We start from the raw sequence: 22126 nt of genomic DNA, 5'->3' as shown, positions 1-22126 counted from the left end.
GAATCAGGAATTATGGAGAGTTTAATGGATCAGGAAGCCATGCATGATTTCAGGGATCAGGAGTTATGGAGGATTTCATGGATCAGGAAGCCATGGAGGATGTCAGGGATCAAAAAGCCATGGAGGAGGTGAGGGATCAGAAAGCCATGGAGGATTTCATGGATCAGGAATCATGGAGGATTTAATAGATCAGGAAGCCATGCATGATTTCAGGATCAGGAATTATGGTGGATTTCATGGATCAGGAAGCCATGCATGATTTCGGGATCAGGAATTATGGCGGATTTCGGGGATCAGGAAGCCATGCATGATTTCAGGATCAGGAATTATGCATGATTTCGGGGATCAGGAAGCCATGCATGATTTCAGGATCAGGAATTATGGCAGATTTCGGGGATCAGGAAGCCATGCGTGATTTCAGGATCAGGAATTATGCATGATTTCGGGGATCAGGAAGCCACGCAGGATTTAATGGATCAGGAATTATGGCGGATTTCGGGGATCAGGAAGGCATGCATGATTTCAGGATCGGGAATTATGGCGGATTTCAGGACTGACACACAGGTCTAAAGGTGTCCATGGAGAGGCTCTGCTCATCTTCCCCATCTCCCGGACTCTGAGCCTGTTCTTCCAGCCCCGCTGGCCGTGGCTCCTGACACACCAGAGACCCCGCTCCTGCCGGCGAGCTCGGCAGGGAGCTGAGGGGAATTCCCAGGCAGGAAAATCCCAGCTCATCTCCGCTAACACCGCCGGTCTCAAAGGGCCTGCTGCGGGCTGCGTGTCAGCCAGCACCGAGGCGGACGAGGGACAGGACCCAGGGAATGGCTCCCGCTGCCAGAGGCGGGGCTGGGACCAGGGACAAATATCAGAAAGGCTTTATTCACAGGGGGGTCACTGGATATTGGCAGGATGCCCATGCCGGGAGGTGTCCGGGGAGGGGCTGGAGGTGGCACTCGGAGCTCTGCGCTGCTGACAAGGTGCGATGGGGCACAGTGGGACTGGGCGGTGCGGAGGGGCTTTTCCAGCCCCAGCGATCCGGTGATCCCGTTAGATCCGATATACGGGGGAGCTTTTCCGGGCACAGGTGACAGGCGGTGGCTGCCCCCGGAACCCTGGCAGTGTCCCCGGGCGGGCTGGGCGCAGCTCCCCGGGCAGCGGAAGGTGTCCGTGCCCCGGCAGGTCCATCCTGCCCGCTCCGGCCCCTCACGACCCCTCACGGCCCCTCACGGCCCCTCACGGCCCCTCACGGTCCCGCCCCCCGCTCCATCCGGGCACTTCCGCTGCCCGCCAAAACACCCGCGCGCGCCCGCGCTCCCGCAGCCCCGCCCCGCCACTCCCCGCCCGCCAATCAGCGCGCGGGAAGCGGGGCTCGCGCCTCCGGTCACGCCCACTCCGCTGACCAATGGCGGCGCGGAGAGGGGGCGGTCCCGGCGCGTGCGCGCGCGGGGCGAGCGCGAGTCCCTGGCGACCGCGCGGGCCCGGCGGAGAGCGGGACACGGGGACAGCGGGACACTGGGACACACGGACACACAGACACACGGACACACGGCTCGGCACGGCCCGGCCCGGCCCAGCCCGACCGCCGCCATGGAGCACGGCCAGCAGCAGCAGGAGCAGGAGGAGCAGGAGCAGCGGGCTCAGGTGAGCACGGGGTCGGGCGGGCGGGAGCAGCCGCTCACTGACCGGAGCCGTTGTGCGCGTGCGTGCGTGCGTGTGTGCGTGTGTGTGTGTTTATATGTATGTCTGTGTGTCCCCCTTTGTGTGTCCCCGTGTCCGTGTGTGTCCCTGTGTGTGTGTACCGGTGTCCGTGTGTGTCCCCGTGTCCGTGTGTCCCCGTGTCCGTGTGTGTACCGGTGTCCGTGTGTGTCCCCGTGTCCGTGCGCCACGCTGGGTCACTCGCTGGGTCCCCACCCTGCTGGGGCTGGGGCAGCCGGCCGGTGTCACCTCCTGGCCCGTGAAAGGGCTCTTAAGGGGTCACTTCCCCCCGATAAAGGCGGTGGCCCGAGCCCCTTCCCGAGGCCGGCCCGCTCCCTCCGTGCCCCATCCCGGTCCCCCCGTGCCCTGCTCTCTCCCCCGGAGAAGGGTCACACTGGCTCCGGGTTCCCTCTGCTCTCCTGGGAAAAGCTCTGTGTTCTGTTATTGTGCTAATTATAGGTGAATAATGATGAGTTGCTCTGTTCCCTGGGGACAGGTGGGTGCAGCTGGCACAGTCTCCGACCTGCAGAGAGCAGGGACAGGGGCTGCCCTCATGGATCACAGCATGGATGGGACCCTAAATCCCACCCAGTGCCACCCCTGCCCTGGCAGCGTCACCTCCCACTGCCCCAGGCTGCTCCAGCCTCAGTGTCCATCCTGCAAGGGATCCAGGGCCAGCCCCAGCTGTGCCAGAGCCTGCCCACCTGGCAGGAAGGATTTGTTCCCAAAATCTCATCTAAATCTCTCAGCTTTTAATTCAGATAACTTCCCCCTTGTCTTTTCGGTAACTGCCAGTGTAGGAAGTTGTTGTTCTTTTCTAAAAGCCACCTCTAAGTACTGGGAGGTGTTGGAGGTCTCCCAGAGCCTCCTTTTCTCCGTGGAGGGCTCACACACAGCTCTGTGCACTCAGCTGTGCTCAGAGCCCTGCAGGGGGCTGGGAAGAGATCCCTGTGAGCTGTGTCCCATCACAGCCGTGCAGGAACCGGTGTCCTGCTGAGCTGGCACCTTGTGGGAGCACGGGGCAGCTCCGTGCTGTGGTGGTGCAGTGCTCTGGCACTTGGTGGTCGCTGTGCCCCTGCTCTCAGAAGGAAAAGTCCCAAGGTGTGCCAGCCCCAGAGCCAGGAAGGGGCTCAGAGGTGCAGCAGCCATGTGGAAACCTGAGGTAGATGCCTTATCAACTTCTAGAAACATTCCCTGGAGGAAGGACAGGCCCTGCAGGTTCACTCTTACCAGGACAGGTAGCAAAAGCTGGAGCAGAGGGTGGGAACAGCCAGGGGAATAGCTGGGACACCCTAAAGGCCAGTCTGATGGAGCTCAGTGCAGGCTTGGTGCAGTTCCCAGGAGGTTCCCTGGGTGTTTTCAGGAAGGACAGCTCGGCACAGGCAGCAGGGCTGGATCTTGCTCTGCCATACATTTAAATAGAAATGACATTCCTGTGAGTGCTGTTGCAGGGCAGTTCCCAGCCAGCTGGGTTCCAGAGCAGTGAATTCCCCTCCTGGTTCTTGTGTCACTCGGTCCTGCTCAGCCCAGTTCCTTTGGGCTGGTTTGGGCGCTGCTGTTCCCTGCTGGCCGTTGTCCCCTGTGTGTTTGTTTTGCCCAGGCTGGGAGTGCTGCTCTGACAACCCGAGCTGAGCCCTGGCAGTCCCAGCTGGACTGAGCCCAGCTCAGCTGCTGCTGCCCTGGGGCTGCAGGTGCAGCCAGGGCAGCCCTGGTGCCCAGGTGGCTGCTCTGACACCTCTGCTGTGCCCTTCTGTTCCCCTCTGGCATGATTTCAGCTCGTTTCAGAAAATCTCCTCTGCTGGGGGCTTCAGGCTGGAGTTTCCCAGGGGTGTCCAGAGGACCAAGCCCAGCAGCAATCAGGAGTCACCTGTGCTGCTGTGCCCTGCTCACCTGTCCTGGCCTCTGGGGTGTTTTGTCACACGTTGTGACAGAAGCCAGCACAGATTTGTGGTGGACTGGGATTCAAATTGGCTTAAAAAACTTCTCAACACTTCCCTCAAGTTTTTGCTCGCTGAGGAGAGGCTGGGAGTATGTCCCAGTTTATGGGAATTTAAAGGTGTTCTGGGCATCAGGGGAGGAATTCTGTAACCCACAGACTGAGGCTTCTGGCTTATACCATTTCTAGCTTTTTCAGCTTTGGCCATTTCCTCTCTCAGTTTATTTTTGAAGCTGAGGATGATTTAAGCCCTGTCCTAACAAGTTTTTGATTCTACATTTAGCTAAACTTGAGTGTGACAAATGAGGGTCAGGTTCCTGGTTTTCATTCTTAAATGCTGCAAATTGATGGCTAAGTGCCAGAATGTCCATAATTCCTTGAAATTCTGCTTTCTGCTTTTTCATTTTTGAAGTAGGGATAGCAAACTAAGGTACCTGATGACAGAGGTACCTTTTATTTCAGTGGTGGAAAATATATAGGAATGAGCATTTTTCCTAAAAACATCCCAGGACAGTGGGATGCAAAATGCAGCTCTTGTAAGTATGGTTTAAGTAAAGCACAAATGAAAAGCCAGGGGATAGTCAGTGCTTTTTCAGTGGTCCAGAGCTGAGTGTGTGAAGGAGTGGTGGCTTCTCACTCCATGAAATAACTCAGAAATGCTGTTAAGTGTTCGTGTTGGAGGTGAGATTTGGGCAGCAGGCACTTAAGGGGGCTTTGCACAGGAATGGAAATCTGATGGCAGAGCTGCCCTGGGTGACTGTAAATTTGATTTGCAGTGAGCCAGGAAGGGGCTGATGGTGCAGGGAAGCTCCTGGCTTTGGCTCTCAGCCGTGGGTGCTGCTGTTGGCTCTGCTGTGTGCTTCTCTTTGGGAACTGGGCTCCCTTCCCACAGGAGGCTGAACCAGCTGATCTTTCAGGGCCCCTTCTGACTGAGCTGCTGCACGAAACCCAAAATAAGCAGCTCAGAATTAACAGAGGGAGGGATGCAGCTTCAGCTGGACAGAAGGGGGTAACCCCACAGTGCTTCGGAATGTTCCTCCCTGCCCTGTGTACCTGGAGAGGAGTCTGGGGGTGAGGTGGGGTGGAGGCTCAGGAGAGGGAGCTGGGATAAACTGGACAGAGCCCAGGGACAGGGCTGGGCAGGGACAGAGCCCAGGGACAGGGCTGGACCGGTGTGTCTGGGGGTGCTGGGATGGCTGGTGTCACAAAAGGTCCCCAGGGCTCTTTGGGAGGTGGTGATGAATGGGAGATGTTTATGGTCACTGCAGGGCAGGAGATGTCTGGATCCCCGGTGCTCCAGGCAGATCCCTGGTGCTCCAGGCAGATCCCTGGTGCTCCCAGCTGGATCCCCGGTGCTCCAGGCAGATCCCCGGTGCTCCCAGCTGGGTCCCCGGTGCTCCAGGCAGATCCCCGGTGCTCCAGGCAGATCCCCGGTGCTCCCAGCTGGATCCCCAGGTGCTCCAGACAGATCCCCGGTGCTCCCAGCTGGGTCCCCGGTGCTCCCAGCTGGATCCCCGGTGCTCCAGACAGATCCCCGGTGCTCCCAGCTGGATCCCCAGGTGCTCCAGGCAATCCCTGGTGTTTCCAGGCAGATCCCCGGTGCTCCTAGCTGGATCCCTGGTGCTCCCAGCTGGGTCCCCGGTGCTCCAGGCAGATCCCCGGTGCTCCCAGCTGGATCCCCGGTGCTCCAGGCAGATCCCCGGTGCTCCCAGCTGGATCCCCGGTGCTCCCGGTGATCCCTGGTTGCCAGGTGAGTTCCTGTTTGTCCCTGTCCCTGTCCTGCAGCAGTGGCTGCTGACTCCCAGTGGCCCCGGCCTCTCACTGCACCTGGGGCCAGGCAAGAGCCAGGCCAGGCTGCAGAGGTTCCTTTAGCTTCATTTAGCTCTGATTTGTGCTGTTATTAACCCTGCTTCTCAAACTGCTGAAGCTGTACCTCGCTCTAGCCATGACTGGGGGGCCAGCGGTGCTCTCCAGACCCAAACCATCCATCCCCTCCTGCCACCATGGCACCACCAGCAGACGGACAAATTCTGAGCTGCTTTTGTGCAGAAATCCCTGGGCTTCCCAGGGGCCACAGGAGATGAGGCCCAGCACAGCAGCTTGCCCAGATTTAAGTTCAGTTTGGGCAGGAAGCAATGCCCAAGTGCAGAGCCTGTTGGGGTGTCAAACCCCAGGGCAGGAGGGAGCAGCCCCAGGTGGTGCCATGGCAGGTTTAGGTTGGAAATTGGGGAAGATTCCTTCCCAGAAAGGGTTGTCAGGCTGGAGCAGGCTACCCAGGGAGCACTGGACTCAGTCCCTGGGAGTGCTGGAGTGTGGCTGTGGGGTTACTGGGGCTGGGGGTGCTGGAGGGTGGCAGTGGGGTTAGTGGGACTGGGAGTGCTGGAGGGTGGCAGTGGGGTTACTGGGGCTGGGATTGAGTCCCTGGGAGTGCTGGGGGGTGGCTGTGGGGTTAGTGGGGCTGGGGGTGCTAGGGGCAGTGGGGTTAGTGGGGCTGGGGGTGCTGGAGGGTGGCAGTGGGGTTACTGGGGCTTGGATTGAGTCCCTGGGAGTGCTAGGGGGTGGCAGTGGGGTTACTGGGGCTGCCCTCAGGTGTTGGCAGGAATCACAGTGTGTTTCTGATGTCCTGGCAGATCAGGTTGTTGCCATCACTTATCTGGGGAGATCTCCTTCCCTCCTCTCCCTGGGTTTTGACTTTGTTCTGCTGTGGGGTGTTTTCAGTGGTCTGTGGGGCAGAATAATGCAAGGAGAGCTAACCTGGCTGTGACAGTAGTTGAAAACCCCTAACATTCATATTTCTGTCCCTGAACTGCAGCCTGGGTTCAGAGCTGCTTTTCCAGCTCTAATTCATGGCACTGGGTGCTGTGGGGGTGGCTGTAGTTGTTCAGCTTTATTTCTGTCTTTACCCCTCTTTATGTATTTAGCAGCTGAAGCGATGTATTGAATTTCAGGAAGAAAAACGTTGTTAAATTTCCTTCATTTGATTTAAAGTATGTGGGAGCCCTCCGAGATGATTACACTCATTTAGTAAATCTTTGCTCCTGCCTGCAGCTGCCTCGTTGTGTGCCCTGGTACACCCAGTGCTGCCAGGGGGCAGTTTCTCACCCAGCTTATTTCCTCTCTGGAACGGGGATGAAAGCTGGAATAACACAGCAGAGTGTGCTGCTGCTGAATTGGGATGAAAAATGAAGACTTTACAACTTTATTAAAGATTTGTAGGGAACGGTATGTTTTTATTACAGCACTGGGTGCATGCAGGGATTTCTCTTCAAAGGGCATGCTTGCCCCTTGAGGATTCTTGATTTTTTTTATTATTTTGTACTAATTTACATATACATAGAATCTTACAATAGGTTTATGTATATTTATTCTGTTGATTTCACATTATAATTTACAGTTGTCTCTTTGTACAGAGAACTCTAATTTTTTGTAGACTTAACTTTGTTGGTTTTTTTTAGTTTCAGAGTTTAAGGGGCCCCTCTTGTCTCTTCACTTTGGAGATTGCATTTTTTTTCTTTAGCTAAGATAGTTTTATAAATACAGTCCAGTTAACAGAGTAAACAGCATATTTCACTCATGTTACTAAGCCAGTATGCAGCACATTTCACTTAAATCTAGATAGATTTCCTACTCGGTTAAATGTTACTGTTGCATGGCCCCGCTGCAGCTGCTGCCTGGCAGGCCCTGCAAGGGAGGGATCATTCCTGGCTGGATTATCCGGGGAGCTGCCCGGGCTGGGGAGAGCTCCGCTGAGGCTGCCCGGGGATGTCCGGGGGGATGAGCTCTGCTGGAGGCTCTGGAGGAGCCCTGGAGGAAGGACAGGCCCTGCAGGTTCACTCTTACCAGGACAGGTAACAAAAGCTGGAGCAGAGGGTGGGAACAGCCAGGGGAATAGCTGGGACACCCTAAAGGCCAGTCTGATGGAGCTCAGTGCAGGCTTGGTGCAGTTCCCAGGAGGTTCCCTGGGTGTTTTCAGGAAGGACAGCTCGGCACAGGCAGCAGGGCTGGGTCTTGCCCTGCTGCTTGCTCTGCCATACATTTAAATAGAAATGACATTCCTGTGAGTGCTGTTGCAGGGCAGTTCCTGCAGTTCCACCTGCTTGTGCCAGAGCTTTGCTGGGGAGAGGAGCTGCAGCCCCTGGCAGTGCCTGCAAAGGCAGAGCAGGGGCACTGCTGGGCTCCCAGAGTTCCTGGGACACCTCCCTGCTGTCATTAACGACTTTGCTGCACTCATTAATGACTTCCCTGCTGTCATTAATGACTCTTGGGCCTTTCACACTCCAGGCTGAGCGTTTGTGTAGGAAACCCTGTTCAGAATCACTGGTTGCTTGTCTCAGTCTCACAGGTGATGATGGTGATGATGGTGATGGAGCAGTGTTTCCTCCCCCAAAAGCCATGGTTGATGATGATGGTGATGGAGCAGTGTTTCCTCCCCCAGGAGCCATGGTTGATGCTGATGATGGAGCTCTCTTTCCTCCCCCAGGAGCTGTGGTTGATGATGATGATGATGATGGTGCTGATGGAGCTCTCTTTCCTCCCCCAGGAGCCATGGTTCTGGCTGGCAGCAGAGCAGGGGAGCAGCTGCTCCTGGGACACCAAGCTGGGCCTGAGCTGTGCCCGGAGGGCCCTGTCGGAGCTGCCCACGCTGGAGGAAGGGCTGCTGCCCTCAGCAGAGGCCTCTGGAGCTGCAGTCCCTGCCTCCCCCCTGGGTATGTGCAGCCACAGGCTGAGGATTGCACTGGGCAGTCAGGCCCAGCCTGCCCTGGACCTTACTTCAGGGAGAAATGAGCTTTGCGAGGGGACTTGGGGTGATGTTGGTGTCAAAGCCCCCCTCAGGCAGGGTTTGAGTGCCTTCCCTGGATCTTCTGCCATGAGCAGGTTCCTTCTGTGCCAGGTTAAGCTTTGTTTTGTTTTCCTGTGAATTCAGAGTGAACCTGAGTGCAGCTTGCACCCCTGGCAGTGCCCAAGGCCAGGCTGGGGAGGGGAAGGTGTCCATGGCAGGGGGAGCAATGACATATCTTTGTAACATCTTTAAAATCCCTTCCACCTGAGCCATTCCTCATTGCTGCCCTTGGCTTTGGGTGCAGTTTCTGCTGCTGCTGAGATTTCCAGTCCCAACACTCACTCCAGCCAAGGTCCCTGCCCCACTGCTCCTTCTCACACCCCGTCCCAGCAGGTCAATCAAAGAAGGCTTGAGAAACTCCAGCATTTCAAATTTCACCTTTGTGCTTCCTTGGTTCCATTCATCTCCATGTGGAGCCAGAGCATCCTGGTCCAGCACAACCTGAAAATGCAGTTTCTCAGCCCAGTGTGGTTCTTTTTGCACGGATCCCTCTGCAGGACCAGCAGTTCCCCTGCCCAGGAGGATATTCCTCCTGTGACTCACCTTTCCACGTGTGCCTGAAGTTGGTGGTGTTTCCTCACAAACACAACTATGGAGAGGCAGAAAACATAACTGTGATATTTTTACATAAACCTCCTGTGCTTACAGCTAAGTGCAGGTTCAGCTGTGCCATTTGCCATTCCCTGTGCCAGCTTGCCTGTGTGCAGCTGCTTTTTGGGGTTTTGTTTGGGAGTTAAACTCCACTTGAAGGGCATGGAGTTAAACTGCCTTGGGAATTTCCTCCTAGCAGTTCCTGAGGGGTTTATGAGTTTGACTTTTACTTTTTTAATGCAGAGCTCTTGGTGATTTTCTTCAGTTTTTGAGATGATTTTGCTCTGTCCTTGTTGAAGGAGCCTGCAAAGAGGAGAAGGAACACCTTGGGTGGGTTCTGGTCCAACCCAAACCCTCTGAGGCTCAGTCCCTGCCGCTGTGGGTGTCACCTGAGGGCTGTCCCTGGTGTCTCCTGTAACATTTTCTGCAGAGATTAGGTTGGCTTTTGGTAACTTCTGGATCAAAGGGCTCCTGTTTGCACCACCTGCCAGGTTTGTTTTCCACAGCCAGGGCAGGCAGTGGAGGGGACAGCGAGAGGGAACACAGCACGGGCTGCTCGTAGCTGAGTTCATTCACAGCACCAGTGAGCTGCTGCCTGCTGGGCATTTGCAGCTACCTGGGAGGTGGTTTTGCAGGGTTTTTCTCCTTCGTGGAGTGAAAACCATCCTGGGCTGCCTCTGAGTTGGATCTGCAGGCAGCATGGTGGTTAAAGGCTGTGTGTGCATCACAGGAAGCTGGTGGATAGTGAATAAATCCCTGTTTTTGTAGGAAAGTGAGGTTCAGGACAGATCTTGGCAAGTGGGAGGACATGGAGGGTTGGCCATGCCTTTTCCTGCCCATCCTCTGAGCAGCATTCCTGTGTTTCAGGTGTTTTACAGCCCTTTCCCCAGTGTTGTTATTTGCACAACTGGAAGCCATTTAATCAAGGAAAACTTCTTGATATTTGTCCAGCTTTACGTTTCCAGTGCAGCTGGAATTAAGGAGCAAGCAGAAGGCTCTGTGGTGTGCTAAAAGCTGTGAGAAGCCTCTCCTGTGCTGTTTCATCTGCTGCTCTCTAGAGATGGGCTGCAGGCTTTGCGTGTGCTCTGAATTCCCAGATACGGGAGGGGAGGTGAGGGGGAAGGAAGCCATAGCTGCAATACTCACTTATTTCTTTTTCTCCTCCTCAAAAAGTGTCTTGGATTTCATGTCAGGAGGGGAGGAGTGACAGTGACAGTTGTACTGAAGTGCTCCTGCTGCTCCGTGGAACAGCTTGACAGAGCCGAGGCTTTGTTTTTGTTTTGCCTTCCTTTTTTATCCCCCAAATGGCAGCTTGACTGTGGCATTCAGACTTGTCAGCAGGCTGGCAGAACAAGTCACAGGCCTGCCTTTGCCTCCCTGCTGAACTCCTCTGAGGAGGCTTTTGGCCTTCAGAGTGACAGCAGGAAGAGTCCCAGTTCTGACACGAGGAGCTCGGGGACAGCAGCACCGACGTCAGTGCCTGCTTCCAGCCCTGGCTGCTGCTCCAGGCCTGCCTCGGGCTGGGCACAGCCACCCGAGCCCTCCTGGGCACCCCAGATGTGCTGCAGGAACTGTCCTGGGCACCCCAGATGTGCTCCAGGATCCCTCCTGGGCACCCCAAATGTGCTCCAGGAACCGTTTTGGGCACCCCAGATGTGCTCCAGGAACTGTCCTGGGCACCCCAGATGTGCTCCAGGAACCGTTTTGGGCACCCCAAATGTGCTCCAGGATCCCTCCTGGGCACCCCAAATGTGCCCCAGGATCCCTCCTGGGCACCCCAAATGTGCCCCAGGGTCCCTCGTGGGCACCCCAAATGTGCCCCAGGATCCCTCCTGAGCACCCCAAGTGTGCCCCAGGATTTCTGTCCCCAGAGGAAAGGCAGGCACTGACAAACAGGAGGTCTGTGTGCTGTGAGAGGTGAAGAAACTGAAGGAGGGAAAGCCTGGGAGAGGGCTATGTTTGGGGTTCATAGAATAGCTAATTCTGTGTTATATAACCATGAAATCAGGTTTGTAGCCCTGTGAAATGCTCCTTACTGATCTCCTTGAGCTCCTTGCAGGGAGCGAGCTGCAAGGCTGCATTTCCATGGAGAATGTGGCTGCTGCACATCTCAGTTTTCTGCCTCTTCTTTCCTTTTCCTGCCCCATTTTTCATTCGCCCTTCTCTCCTGGCCCTGTCATCATCTGCTGTTTCCAACCAGCTCTCACCACCCCAGTCCTGAGGGGATCCCCTGGGAAGGTGGGAGCTGTCAGCCCCAGCAGATCCCTGGGGAATTCCTGGGAAAAGGTGGGAGCTGTCAGCCCCAGCAGATAACTGCCACATGGCAAAACCAGAGCACTCCTGGGAGAAGCCAGGGAGCAGGTGAGGGATCCCAGGGTGGGACCAGGTGAGGGATCCCAGGGTGAGGGCACAGCTCTGCAGGTGTTTGGTGTGTGAGGTCTGATCTTGAAACGAGTGATTTTCCTTGTCCTGCTGGTTCCTCCTGCATCCCCTCAGGCTGCTCTGACTGAGGGGGAATGGGTTGGGCTGGGAATGGTTTGGGCTGGGAATGGTTTGGGCTGGGAATGGTTGGGCTGGGAATGGCTGAGCTGGGAATGGTTTGAGCTGGGAATGGTTGGGCTGAGTTTCCTGCTCATGGAGAGTGTTCAGTCACTTTTTCATCTGTTTGAGTTTCTTAAAACAAATGTCGAGTGGCACTTAGGTTTTTGTTGGTATAATAGAGCTGAAAGCACTCATTTATCAGCCAAATGTTGTGATTTATGGGGTGTGTGTATGTGCCTGTATATGCACATCTACTTCATTAATCTCTGTACACAAAGGATTGGCAACATCTGGTTTTGACAGCTTTTTTCCCCTATTATTTTCTGCTCCCTCCCTTAGTCCTCTTTGTTTCTTCATTTCCAAAGCACACCCTATTTTTGTGTGTGTGTGTAAAATCCTGTTCTTTAATCACTCCTGCTTTTCAGTTTAGCTCAAAAATACGTTCTCATTCAAAGTGGAGAAGTTAAGCTGAAATCAGAAAAGCTTGTTTTCCTCCTTTCTTGCATGACTAAAAATAAGGTGCCAGTTCTGCCACATGAAGTGTGTCATGATGGGAGCTGACAAGTCTGATTTGATAGCTGCAATTATTATTATTTGTTCACTAATGCCATTTTAAATAGAAAACAATTTTCGGGAGGGGGAAAACTCCATCTAACACAGCTGAGAGAGTTCAGATTCCAATTTACTTAATGTTTCTTAAAAAACACTGGTTTGCATCTTTAATGCAATTCTGTATGCAGATGAATCTGCTCAATATTCCCGAGTGTAACAGTGAAAAACTCCTGGAGGGAACATGTGCTGGGTGGGCCAAAGGCACTGGAAATCCTGTGTGCTCCCAGTCACTTGTTGGGAATTGGGAGTGGAAAATCCAGTGCCAGCCCTGGACAAACCCCTCTGTTCTCTGTGTGTTTGAGGGGAGCGTGAGGGACATCACAGGGAATTGGCTCAGCCTCCTGCTCCTGGTTTTAAATTGGGGTTCAGAGTGATTAAATCCTGTCTCTGCCCCAGTCCCATCTCTGCCTCAGTCCTATCTCTGCCCCAATCCCACCAATCCCATCTCTGCCCCAGTCCCAATTCCCTCTCTGCCCCAATCCCAGTCCCCTCAGTGCCCCAATCCTGTCACTGCCCCAGTCCCATCTCTGCCCCAATCCCACCAATCCCATCACTGCCCCAATCCCAATCCCCTCTCTGTCCCAACCCATCACTGCCCCAATCCCATGTTCCCATCACTGCCCCAATCCCATGTTCCCATCTCTGCCCCAATCCCAATCCCATCACTGCCCCAATCCCATGTTCCCATCTCTGCCCCAATCCCATCACTGCCCCAATCCCAATCTCATCACTGCCCCAATCCCACTCTTCCCATCACTGCCCCAATCCCATGTTCCCATCTCTGCCCCAATCCCAATCCCATCACTGCCCCAATCCCAATCCCATCACTGCCCCAATCCCAATCCCATCACTGCCCAATCCCAATCCCATCACTGCCCCAATCCCACTGTTCCCATCACTGCCCCAATCCCACTGTTCCCATCACTGCCCCAATCCCACTGTTCCCATCTCTGCCCCAATCCCAATCCCATCACTGCCCCAATCCCATGTTCCCATCACTACCCCAATCCCAATCCCATCACTGCCCCAATCCCACTGTTCCCATCTCTGCCCCAATCCCAATCCCAACACTGCCCCAATCCCATGTTCCCATCACTGCCCCAATCCCAATCCCATCACTGCCCCAATCCCATGTTCCCTCTCTGCCCCAATCCCACTCTTCCCATCACTGCCCCAATCCCATCACTGCCCCAATCCCACTCTTCCCATCACTGCCCCAATCCCATGTTCCCATCTCTGCCCCAGTCCCAATCCCATCACTGCCCCAATCCCATGTTCCCATCACTGCCCCAATCCCAATCCCATCACTGCCCCAATCCCATGTTCCCATCACTGCCCCAATCCCACTCTTCCCATCACTACCCCAATCCCATGTTCCCATCTCTGCCCCAATCCCAATCCCATCACTGCCCCAATCCCATGTTCCCATCTCTGCCCCAATCCCAATCCCATCACTGCCCCAATCCCAATCCCATCACTGCCCCAATCCCATGTTCCCATCTCTGCCCCAATCCCAATCCCATCACTGCCCCAATCCCATGTTCCCATCTCTGCCCCAATCCCAGTCCCATCACTGCCCCAATCCCATCACTGCCCCAATCCCACTGTTCCCTCGGGGCTGCCCCTTTAATCCCACTTTGGGGTGTTCTGTTGGTGGAGCAGGGCCCCGAGGAGCTGCTGAGTTGCAGTTGAGTTTTCCTGACCCTTCTGCTTCCTTCTTGGCTCTGCTCCCTCTGTGCTGCTCCTCTCCTTTTCCCACTTCCACGTGTGTCAGGATGAATTTTGCCATCCAGCTCTGCTTCCCAGTGTGGGTTGAGCCCTCTGGAATTCCTCCTGCTGTCATAATGCTCAGGAATAGCTATTTAGACCTATCTTTTAAGCTCATTTCCTTTCTCTAAGCTTCCAAAAAAAGCATTTTAATCATATTTGGTATTGCAAATTCAGTTATTCTATCTGGCCAAGTATCCTCTCAGTACCTAGTGTTCTAAAGTAATTAAAAATGTTAATTGGAAGTATTAAATAAAAAAAAATTAATAAGCAAGGTTGCCTTGTGGTTGGCTGCCCCTGGTCAGGTGATGCAGTGTGGGTAGAGATGCCTTGGGCTGGAGCTGATGGAATGAAAATTGGATTTTTTGTGTGTAATGCTCATTTTTCTGATGTGACTGTGCTCCTCTAAGTGCTGCAGACTGTGCCATGTCTGAGTGGTTGGAAACTAATGAGCCTAAATTAAATAAATGGCATTTCTGGGTTGGGAAGTCACTCTTGTGACCACAGATAGCTCTTTCTCTTTAATAATCAAGGCTTGCTTTGAATACTGGGAGTATTGCTTTGCACCCCTCAGACATGTCTGTAGTTATTTGCACTTCTCAGACACCAGCTTAGAGTTAAAAGGAAAACACCCCCAAACGTACAGTTGTATCTAAACCCCACAGATAATTCTATCTATATTAGAGTTGTTTTATTCTCGTGGTATGAACAATTTCCATTTGTTTTTGTAAGCAATGAGCTGGGAAAAACCACCAAGTACCCCAAAGAGCAAAGAAATGCAGGATAGAAACTAGAATTGCTGCAGCAATCATCACTCTGCTGGGTTTGATTGTTACTTCAACTTGAGTCCCTCAGGAAAACAATGGCACAGAGCCTTTGCTGGGATCAGGGTTTATGGAAAACAGAGAAGGGAATCTGTGGGATCTTGGGTTGTACAGTGAGAAGTGATGGGTTCAAATCCCTGTGACATCCCACCTGGAAACAAGCAGGGATGGGATGGCACAGAAGGAAATCTGGGATGAGTTTGGGATGGCAGTGCCAGGGGTGAGTGCTTGGGTTTGGTAGGGGCTGAGAAAGCTGAATTTAATCCAGGAGGGAGGAGGCTCCAGGCCTCAGGGGTGGGATTGCCTTCCCTTCCCTGTGGCTGGAGGCTTTGGGGTGTGGGGCTGGGATCTTTGGGGATGTGCAGCTGGGATCTTTGGGGATGTGAGACCAGGATCTTTGGGAATGTGGGGCTGGGATTTTTGGGGAGGTGGGGCTGGGATCTTTGGGGATGTGCAGCTGGGATCTTTGGGGATGTGAGACCAGGATCTTTGGGAATGTGGGGCTGGGATTTTTGGGGAGGTGGGGCTGGGATCTTTGGGGATGTGCAGCTGGGATCTTTGGGGATGTGAGACCAGGGTCTTTGGGAATGTGGGGCTGGGATCTTTGGGGATGTGAGGCCGGGATCTTTGGGGATTTTTGGGAATGTGGGGCTGGGATCTTTGGGGATCTCTGCAGCTGTGAGGCTGGGATCTTTGGCAATGTGGGGCTGGGATCTTTGGGCATCTTTGGGGATGTGGGCTGGGATCTTTGGGGATGGGAGGCCAGAATCTTTGGGGATGTGTAGCTGGGGTCTTTGGGAATGTGGGGCTGGGATCTTTGGGGATCTTTGGGAATGTGGGGCTGGGATCTTTGGGGATCTTTGGGGATGTGCGGCTGGGATCTTTGGGCATCTCTGGGGCTGTGAGGCTTGCTGCCAGCTCTCAGTGCCCTGTTGGTGTTTTCTCTTTCCCAGCTATCCAGGAGAGCAGATTCTCCCCCTGCCTGCCCCTGCTGCTGAGCCCAGCCCTGGCTGAGACGTTCCTGCAGGGATCCCAGATGGATTTCCTTCCCCTGAGGTGGGATGGGGTTCCTGGGGCTGTTCCTTTCCCCTGGCTGGTTCTGCACTGGGTGATGGGTAAAGGCAGGGCCTGGGCTCAGAAATGGGGGTTTGGGGCTGTGTGGAGAGAAGGCACCTCTGGATTTTGCCTTCAGAAGAGGTTGAGCAAGGGAGAAGCAGGACCAGGCTCTTCTGAGCTTGTCTGCTGAGGTATCCGGGGAAAATGAGGAACTCCACCCTCTTCAACATCTCTGGAATAAACTTCATGAAATTTTGGGGACAAAGATCAGATTTCTGCATTTGCAGGAGGAAAACATACATGGACAGTGTTGTGGTTTATGCTGGAGCCAGTGTGTAATTTACAGTACAAATTTGGGGTTAAAATGCATAAAGAAAGCCGTTTCAGTAAAAGGCTTTGTCACCTTCATTTCGAGGTGCTCTGCTTGCGTGGAATAATATTTATTAGGATTTGATGGTATGTTTAATATAAAGGAACTATTAATTAAGCAATCCCCAATATGAGAATTAGAATTTTATAGGAATTCGTTGCTTATCTGAGTCCTGGCTGCTTTTATGTCCTTTAAAAAAATAATTGATATCATGAACTGAATTAGGTGATTTATATTAAAAAATCAAAGGCAAGCTGTGATATGTGTAAGTACATGTTGCATATTTTACTTAGCTAATTTTATTTATTTATGTAACTAATTACAGCCTGTCAGTAAAACATGTTTCAGTCCTAAACAGGTTGAAAAATATTGCCATACTAAGTAAAAATTGTTATAATTGTTATATTATTTTTGAGCCTTTGTTTTATAGGAGATTTTTGATGTTTCTTTGCATTCCTTTGGGTTTTGCCCCTTTAGGGGATGCATTTATGGGTATTTGTGTGAATATTGCTAACCCCCAGTTGTCACTGAGGTTCTTTTGTTTCTGATTTAAACCAGCGATGCTGAAATAAAAGAAATGATCAGAAGTTCACTTTTCTTGCAGGGGAATCCCGGATGTTTCTGGAGCATCCCTGGAGCATTCAGGGCCTCCCCACGTCCACGGCAGTGCCCTTCCCAGTCCATGCCAGCACTCCCAGCCCGTGGGACAGGCGGATCCTGGAGCTGCTGCCCTGCCTGCGGAGCCCCTGGGCAGCCGGGGGGACAGAGGGGACAGGGGCACCCAGCAGGAGGCAGCAGGGCCCCGGGGCAGGGGGGATCCAGCACCCCCAGCTCCAGAGGAGGGGCTGGGGAAGGGGCTGGAGCAGCCCTGGGGCACGGCTGGGGAGGATGGACACTGCTGTGCTCGCTCCTCCCAGGACAGTGATGGCCCAGCTGCTGGCTCTGAGCTGTCAGAGGGCAACAAGGAGTCCCCGGGGCAGGAGGAATCCTCCTCCTCCTCCTCAGGAAACTCCTCCTATACAACGGCACTGACCAAATTCTCGGAGAAAAGTGAAAGGGGGATGCAGCAGGAAAAGGTGAAAGCGGTCGGGAGTGGAGCAGGAGTCCTGGAGAAGCTGGAAAATGGAAAGAAGGTGCCTGAGCTTGGTTTGCCGAGCAATTTCTGTGACATCCTGAGGAAAGGCCGTGCTACAAACTCGGCCGCTCGAGATGTTCTTTGTGCAGCAGCTGCTGGGGCAGGCAGAGGAGCGCAGGAGGAACGTGGGGAGCAGCTCGGGGGCTCCCAGGGAGCTCTCCTGGCCCTCCAGCAGCAGCAGCCAGCAGGGAGGCTGGGCACAGAGGGGCTGGTCCCTGCTGTGCCACCCAGCCAGCCCCAGGAGGCTGCCCCGTGCCCTGGGCACTCCCCAGGGCAGGCAGAGCCCGCGGGGAGCAGGGATGAACTGACTGCCTCCGACTGCTCCATAGAGAGGGGACACAGAGCCACAGAGATCTCCCCTTCCTTCAGTCTGGGAGCTGAGGGCTCCTTCTCCCTGCACCTGGCTCATCCCAACTTCCAGTCCACTCCAGGGCTGTTCCTGAAGAAAGCTGGGAAGGCAGAAGGACGTGCTGGAGTCCTGGAGATCACTCCGGACCTTCAGGCCTCTCCTTCCCATTCCAATGAAGAAGCCCCAGGGGAGTCCCCTGCCCCTGGATGCCCTGGGGAGCAGCAGCCTCCCCAGAGTGCTGTGGACAAGACCTGTGCATGTCTGGAGTCCCTGGAGCTGGAATCCCCGTGCCCTGGCAGGATGCAGTCCCTGCCCTCGCTGGGCTTCCTGGAGAAGGTGGGAGCATGTCTGGAGTCCCTGGAGCTGGAATCCCCGTGCCCTGGCAGGATGCAGTCCCTGCCCTCGCTGGGCTTCCTGGAGAAGGTGGGAGCCTGGGACGTGGGCCAGCCGCAGCAGGGTCCCGATGCCACCAGCTCACGTGTCCCAGGTGCGGTTCCCCCTGCAAGGGAAGCCTCCAGTGCCCGCCCCAGGGCTTCAAGCTGTGTGCTGCCAGTGCAGAAAGGCCCTGGAGATGCCGAGGGCCATGCTGCTCCTGCCTGCGGGGGCACAGGGTCTCTGGGAAGTTTGCGTTTCCCCCTCCCAGAGGCGCTGCCTGCCCCTGCCCTGAGCAGGTCCCGGTCTGACAACGCCGTGAGCAGCAGCAGCAGAGCCCTGGCTGGAGCCAGCCCAGGGCAGCTCTGCGGGGCTCTGGGGGGCTCTGGCAGCTCCACCACTCGAGAGGTGGCTCCTGGATCTCCAGCTGAAGGCGTGCGGAGCGCCGCGAGGCGAAGCTCGGCCCCGGCTGTGTTCGTGTCCAGTGCTGCTCAGCTCCTCAGAAAGGACGGGAGCTCCCCGGCTGAGGAGCACCAGGAGTGTGAGGAGAAGGGAAGTGAGTCCCTCAGCCTCAGCATGCCCAGTGGTGACGATATCATGGACATCTTTGGAGCCATTTCCTTGGAGAGTTTGAGTTTTCCTGATGGTCCTGGGGAGCCTCAGGAAGCCCTGGTGGTGCCTGGACCCTGCCCCAGTGCAGGAGGGAGCAGCCCCATCCCCCCTGGAGCAGCACTGGAGACTCCCAAGAAAGAAGAGTTGAATATTGAAGAAAGGATCCCGGTAAGTTTGGTTCTAATTCAAGCTCTGGTTCCAGAGTTAGCCATTTTTTCCCCAGCATTAGCCATTTCTTTTCCCAGAGTTATCGCTCTTTTTTTTCACTTATATTTTTTTTTCGAGTTTTCCATTTCTTTTTTAGAGTTTTCCATTTCTTTATTAGAGTTTTCCTTTTTTTTTTCAGAGTTTTCAATTTGTTTTTCACTTTTCCATTTTGCCCCACTGCTCTTTTAGGAGAGGATCTAATCACTACAAGCCAAAACAAATGGTTTTACACAGCCTTGTGCTACAGTGAATTTCATCCATGCTACTGGTTCAGCTTAGCTTAAATACAGGTGGAAAAATAACTTTTAGTAACATTTAACATGGACAAAGACAGGGTTGGATATGGGAAAGGTCTCTTGTCGTTCCCAGGGGTAGCTGAGTGTCAGGGTGTAGGAAATGGATTTGTGGAGAACTCTCAAAGCCTGGCAGAAGGCTCACACAGTGCAAACCTTGAGACAAGAAATGCTGACTTAGAAATGCCATGGAATGGGACAGGCATTGTTGAGAGATAAATGGAACCAGAAACTAATTTCAAAGGATGGCCTTGCAAATAAGCCTGGATACTTCGGAGAAATAGAGCTTTGAAAGATGCATTGTAGTGGGACCCACAGGTAATTTTAGGTGATTGGCTTTAAGGCATTTACATCATGCTGTGGCTAAAGCTGATAGGCCAAAAAACACTTCTAGTGTATTGTAATTAGGAAATAGTCAACTTCTGATTGTGATGGTGTGAATTATAACATCTGTATTGTCTCACCCTTCACATGAGACTGGAAATGGAATGACAGTTTTAAAACACCTCTCAGTTATCCCATCTCTGGGTCAGAAAAAGGCATAATCTGACATCAGGGGAGCAGGAGGAGAGAGAAGGGGGAGTTGGTGGCTCTCTCAGATCTCTCCTTGTCCAAACGTGAGGTTCAGGTGCTGAGTGAGGAGAGCTGAGCTCCCCCCAGCTCTGCAGGAGCAGCAAACCCAACACTACTCCTTGGAAATGAAATTTCTTATTTTCCTGTGATTTTCTCACTCTGCTTTTTCACTTTGTTCCTGTTCCTGAGGCCCCAGTTCTGAATTATTGAAGTGTTCCTCATGCAGGACCTTCAGAGCTCTTCCTCCCTTCCCTGCTCTGTGTCCTGCCTGGCTGATCCAGGTTCCCCTGGCTGGGCTGGAGCCAGGGGAGAGCACTGCAGCACCTTCGGGGCAGAATAGCTGGGAGTGCTGGAGCAAATGAGATGCAGATTTATGGTAATGACAAACATGTTACTGTCCTCTGAGTAAGAGGCTGCTCCTCTCACAAGATGACTCCGTAATCACCAGCTCTTTGGGAATGTGCTCTGGAAGCTCTTTTCCCTCTGTTGTCTTTGCAAACCCGTGGTGAAACAAATATAAATATTGGAGGGGGGTGTTTGAAATGGCATTCATGAGCCACAGAGATGAGTTCTGTTCCTGGCTATAATTACACTCTCAGCCTAGTTCTGAACAGTGTTGCTCCTTTAGTGGAAACTAAAGGAGATCAGGTCACTCACCTGGCTGTTAATGTGGAAGTGTTTCATCAAATCACAGGAAATGGAGCTGTAAGGTAATCAATTTATTTCATTTTCCTGGCTAGTTGAGGACATAAGAGTGAATGAGTTGAAATTAATTTGCCCTACAGGTGATGAAGTCAAGGAAAATTTTGTCTGTATTTTTTCCCTGCATATAACATCTGCGTGTAAACCAGCCCTGACAAAAGTGCTCCCAACCATTTGCCTGGAAGGTTTGGCCACACTCGTCCTAAAAAATCAGGAGCTTCCCTGCTGCTGCCTGGAATTCCCGAGCCTGCCAGTGTTTCCTGAGCAGCAGCTGTCTGGGGAGGGAGGAGGCTTTGAAGCCACAGCTGTGTGTTTGTGTTGGAGTGTGTGAGACTGTGTGTGAGATTGTGTGTGTGAGTTTGAGTTAGTGTGTGTGAGTGTGTGTGTGAGTCTTAGTGTGTTCTAGTGTGTGTGAGTTAGTTAGTGTGTGTTAGTGTGTGTATGTGAGTTAGTGTGAGTCTGTGTGTGAGTTTTAGTGTGTGTGAGTTTGTGTGTGAGAGTTAGTGTTTGTATTACTGATTGTGTGTGTTGACATTTGTATTTCTGATTGTGTTTGTGTTTGTTTGTGTTTGTTAGTTTGTGAGTTTGTGTTTGTATTTCTGTGTGTGTGTTTGTATTTCTGATTGTGTTTGTGTGAGTGTGTGTTTGTGTGTGTGTGTGAGGTGGGAAGGAGCTCCCAGCGGCGAGGCTGGGCTCTCTCCCTGAATTTGTGTTTGTATTTCTGATTGTGTTTGTATTTGTGTGTGTGAGGTGGACAGGAGCTCCCAGCGGCGAGGCTGGGCTCTCTCCCTGAGTTTGTGTTTGTGTTTCTGTGTGTGTGTTTGTGTTTGATTGTGTTTGTATTTGTGTGTGTGAGGTGGAGAGGAGTTCCCAGCAGCTGGGCTGGGCTCTCTCCCTGGGCAGCCTGGCTGGCAGTGCCGTGCCCGGGGCGAGGCTGGCAGGGCTCTGCTGCGTCCTGCCCCGGTTGGCACCGTGTGCTGTTCCCCCAGGTGTACCTGCGGAACCTGGGCATCCAGCAGTCCCCTGGCACCATCCTGGCGCCCTTCGTGCCGCGGGGGTCCCTGTGCGAGCTGGAGTTCTCCCCCTGGCAGCCCAGGAGCCTGCAGCCCGCCCTGGGCACCCTGAGCGAGGCTCCCCCGCGGGCTCAGGGTACGGGGCTTTGCTTCTTTCCCTGCGCTGGCTTATTGCTAAGAACTAATCCTAATTGTTGTATATTGTTGTATGATATTTGCCTTTATTACATTATATTACTATATAACCAAGATTATTAATAATATATGTTATATGTTATTATATAATTAATTTTAACAGTTATAAGTATTTATAGCCAATTAAAATTATAATTAGTCAATAAATAATAATTATTGGGATAGATTATTATTAATAACTAATTCTAATTGTCTATTATTATTATAGCAGATATTGTATTACATTATTATATTATAATACACCTAATATTAATAATATACATTATATATTATTATGTAACTACTTATAATTGGTATATGTATACTATAACAATTATAATTAGTTAAATAACACAACTCTGATAAGTTTGTATTTTGTCTGATATCTATCTGAAGTACTCCTGAGATTTCTGTCAGGAGGCAATTCTCATGGAGATCTTGGTTCAGGTGCCATGCTAAGAGCA

General features: G+C 53.0%; 1 protein-coding gene across 6 annotated transcripts in view; it reads left to right on the top strand.

Moving 5' to 3' along the window:
* Window positions 1-5330: 5330 nt before the first annotated feature.
* Window positions 5331-22126, top strand: part of ALMS1 (ALMS1 centrosome and basal body associated protein) — a 52353-nt gene continuing 35557 nt past the window's right edge. For 3 of the 6 annotated variants that reach the window (XR_014954562.1, XR_014954567.1, XR_014954566.1), the window contains exons 1-4: window positions 5331-8337; window positions 15760-15862; window positions 16837-18868; window positions 21465-21624. Coding sequence is in view for 1 of the 6 variants with exons in the window: in XM_085577301.1 (XP_085433427.1) it covers window positions 7977-8337; window positions 15760-15862; window positions 16837-18868; window positions 21465-21624 (2656 nt within the window). In the remaining 5 variants the exon portion in view is untranslated. The remainder of the gene's footprint in view (window positions 8338-15759; window positions 15863-16836; window positions 18869-21464; window positions 21625-22126) is intronic. The other 3 variants (XR_014954565.1, XM_085577301.1, XR_014954564.1) reach the window with 2 other exon arrangements.

Source organism: Lonchura striata, chromosome 4 (assembly GCF_050655825.1).
Source record: "Lonchura striata isolate lonStrDom1 chromosome 4, ASM5065582v1, whole genome shotgun sequence".
Taxonomy (NCBI): Eukaryota; Metazoa; Chordata; class Aves; order Passeriformes; family Estrildidae; genus Lonchura; species Lonchura striata.
Note: the sequence above shows the minus strand (reverse complement) of the source record. Positions and strands in the feature narration are given on the sequence as shown.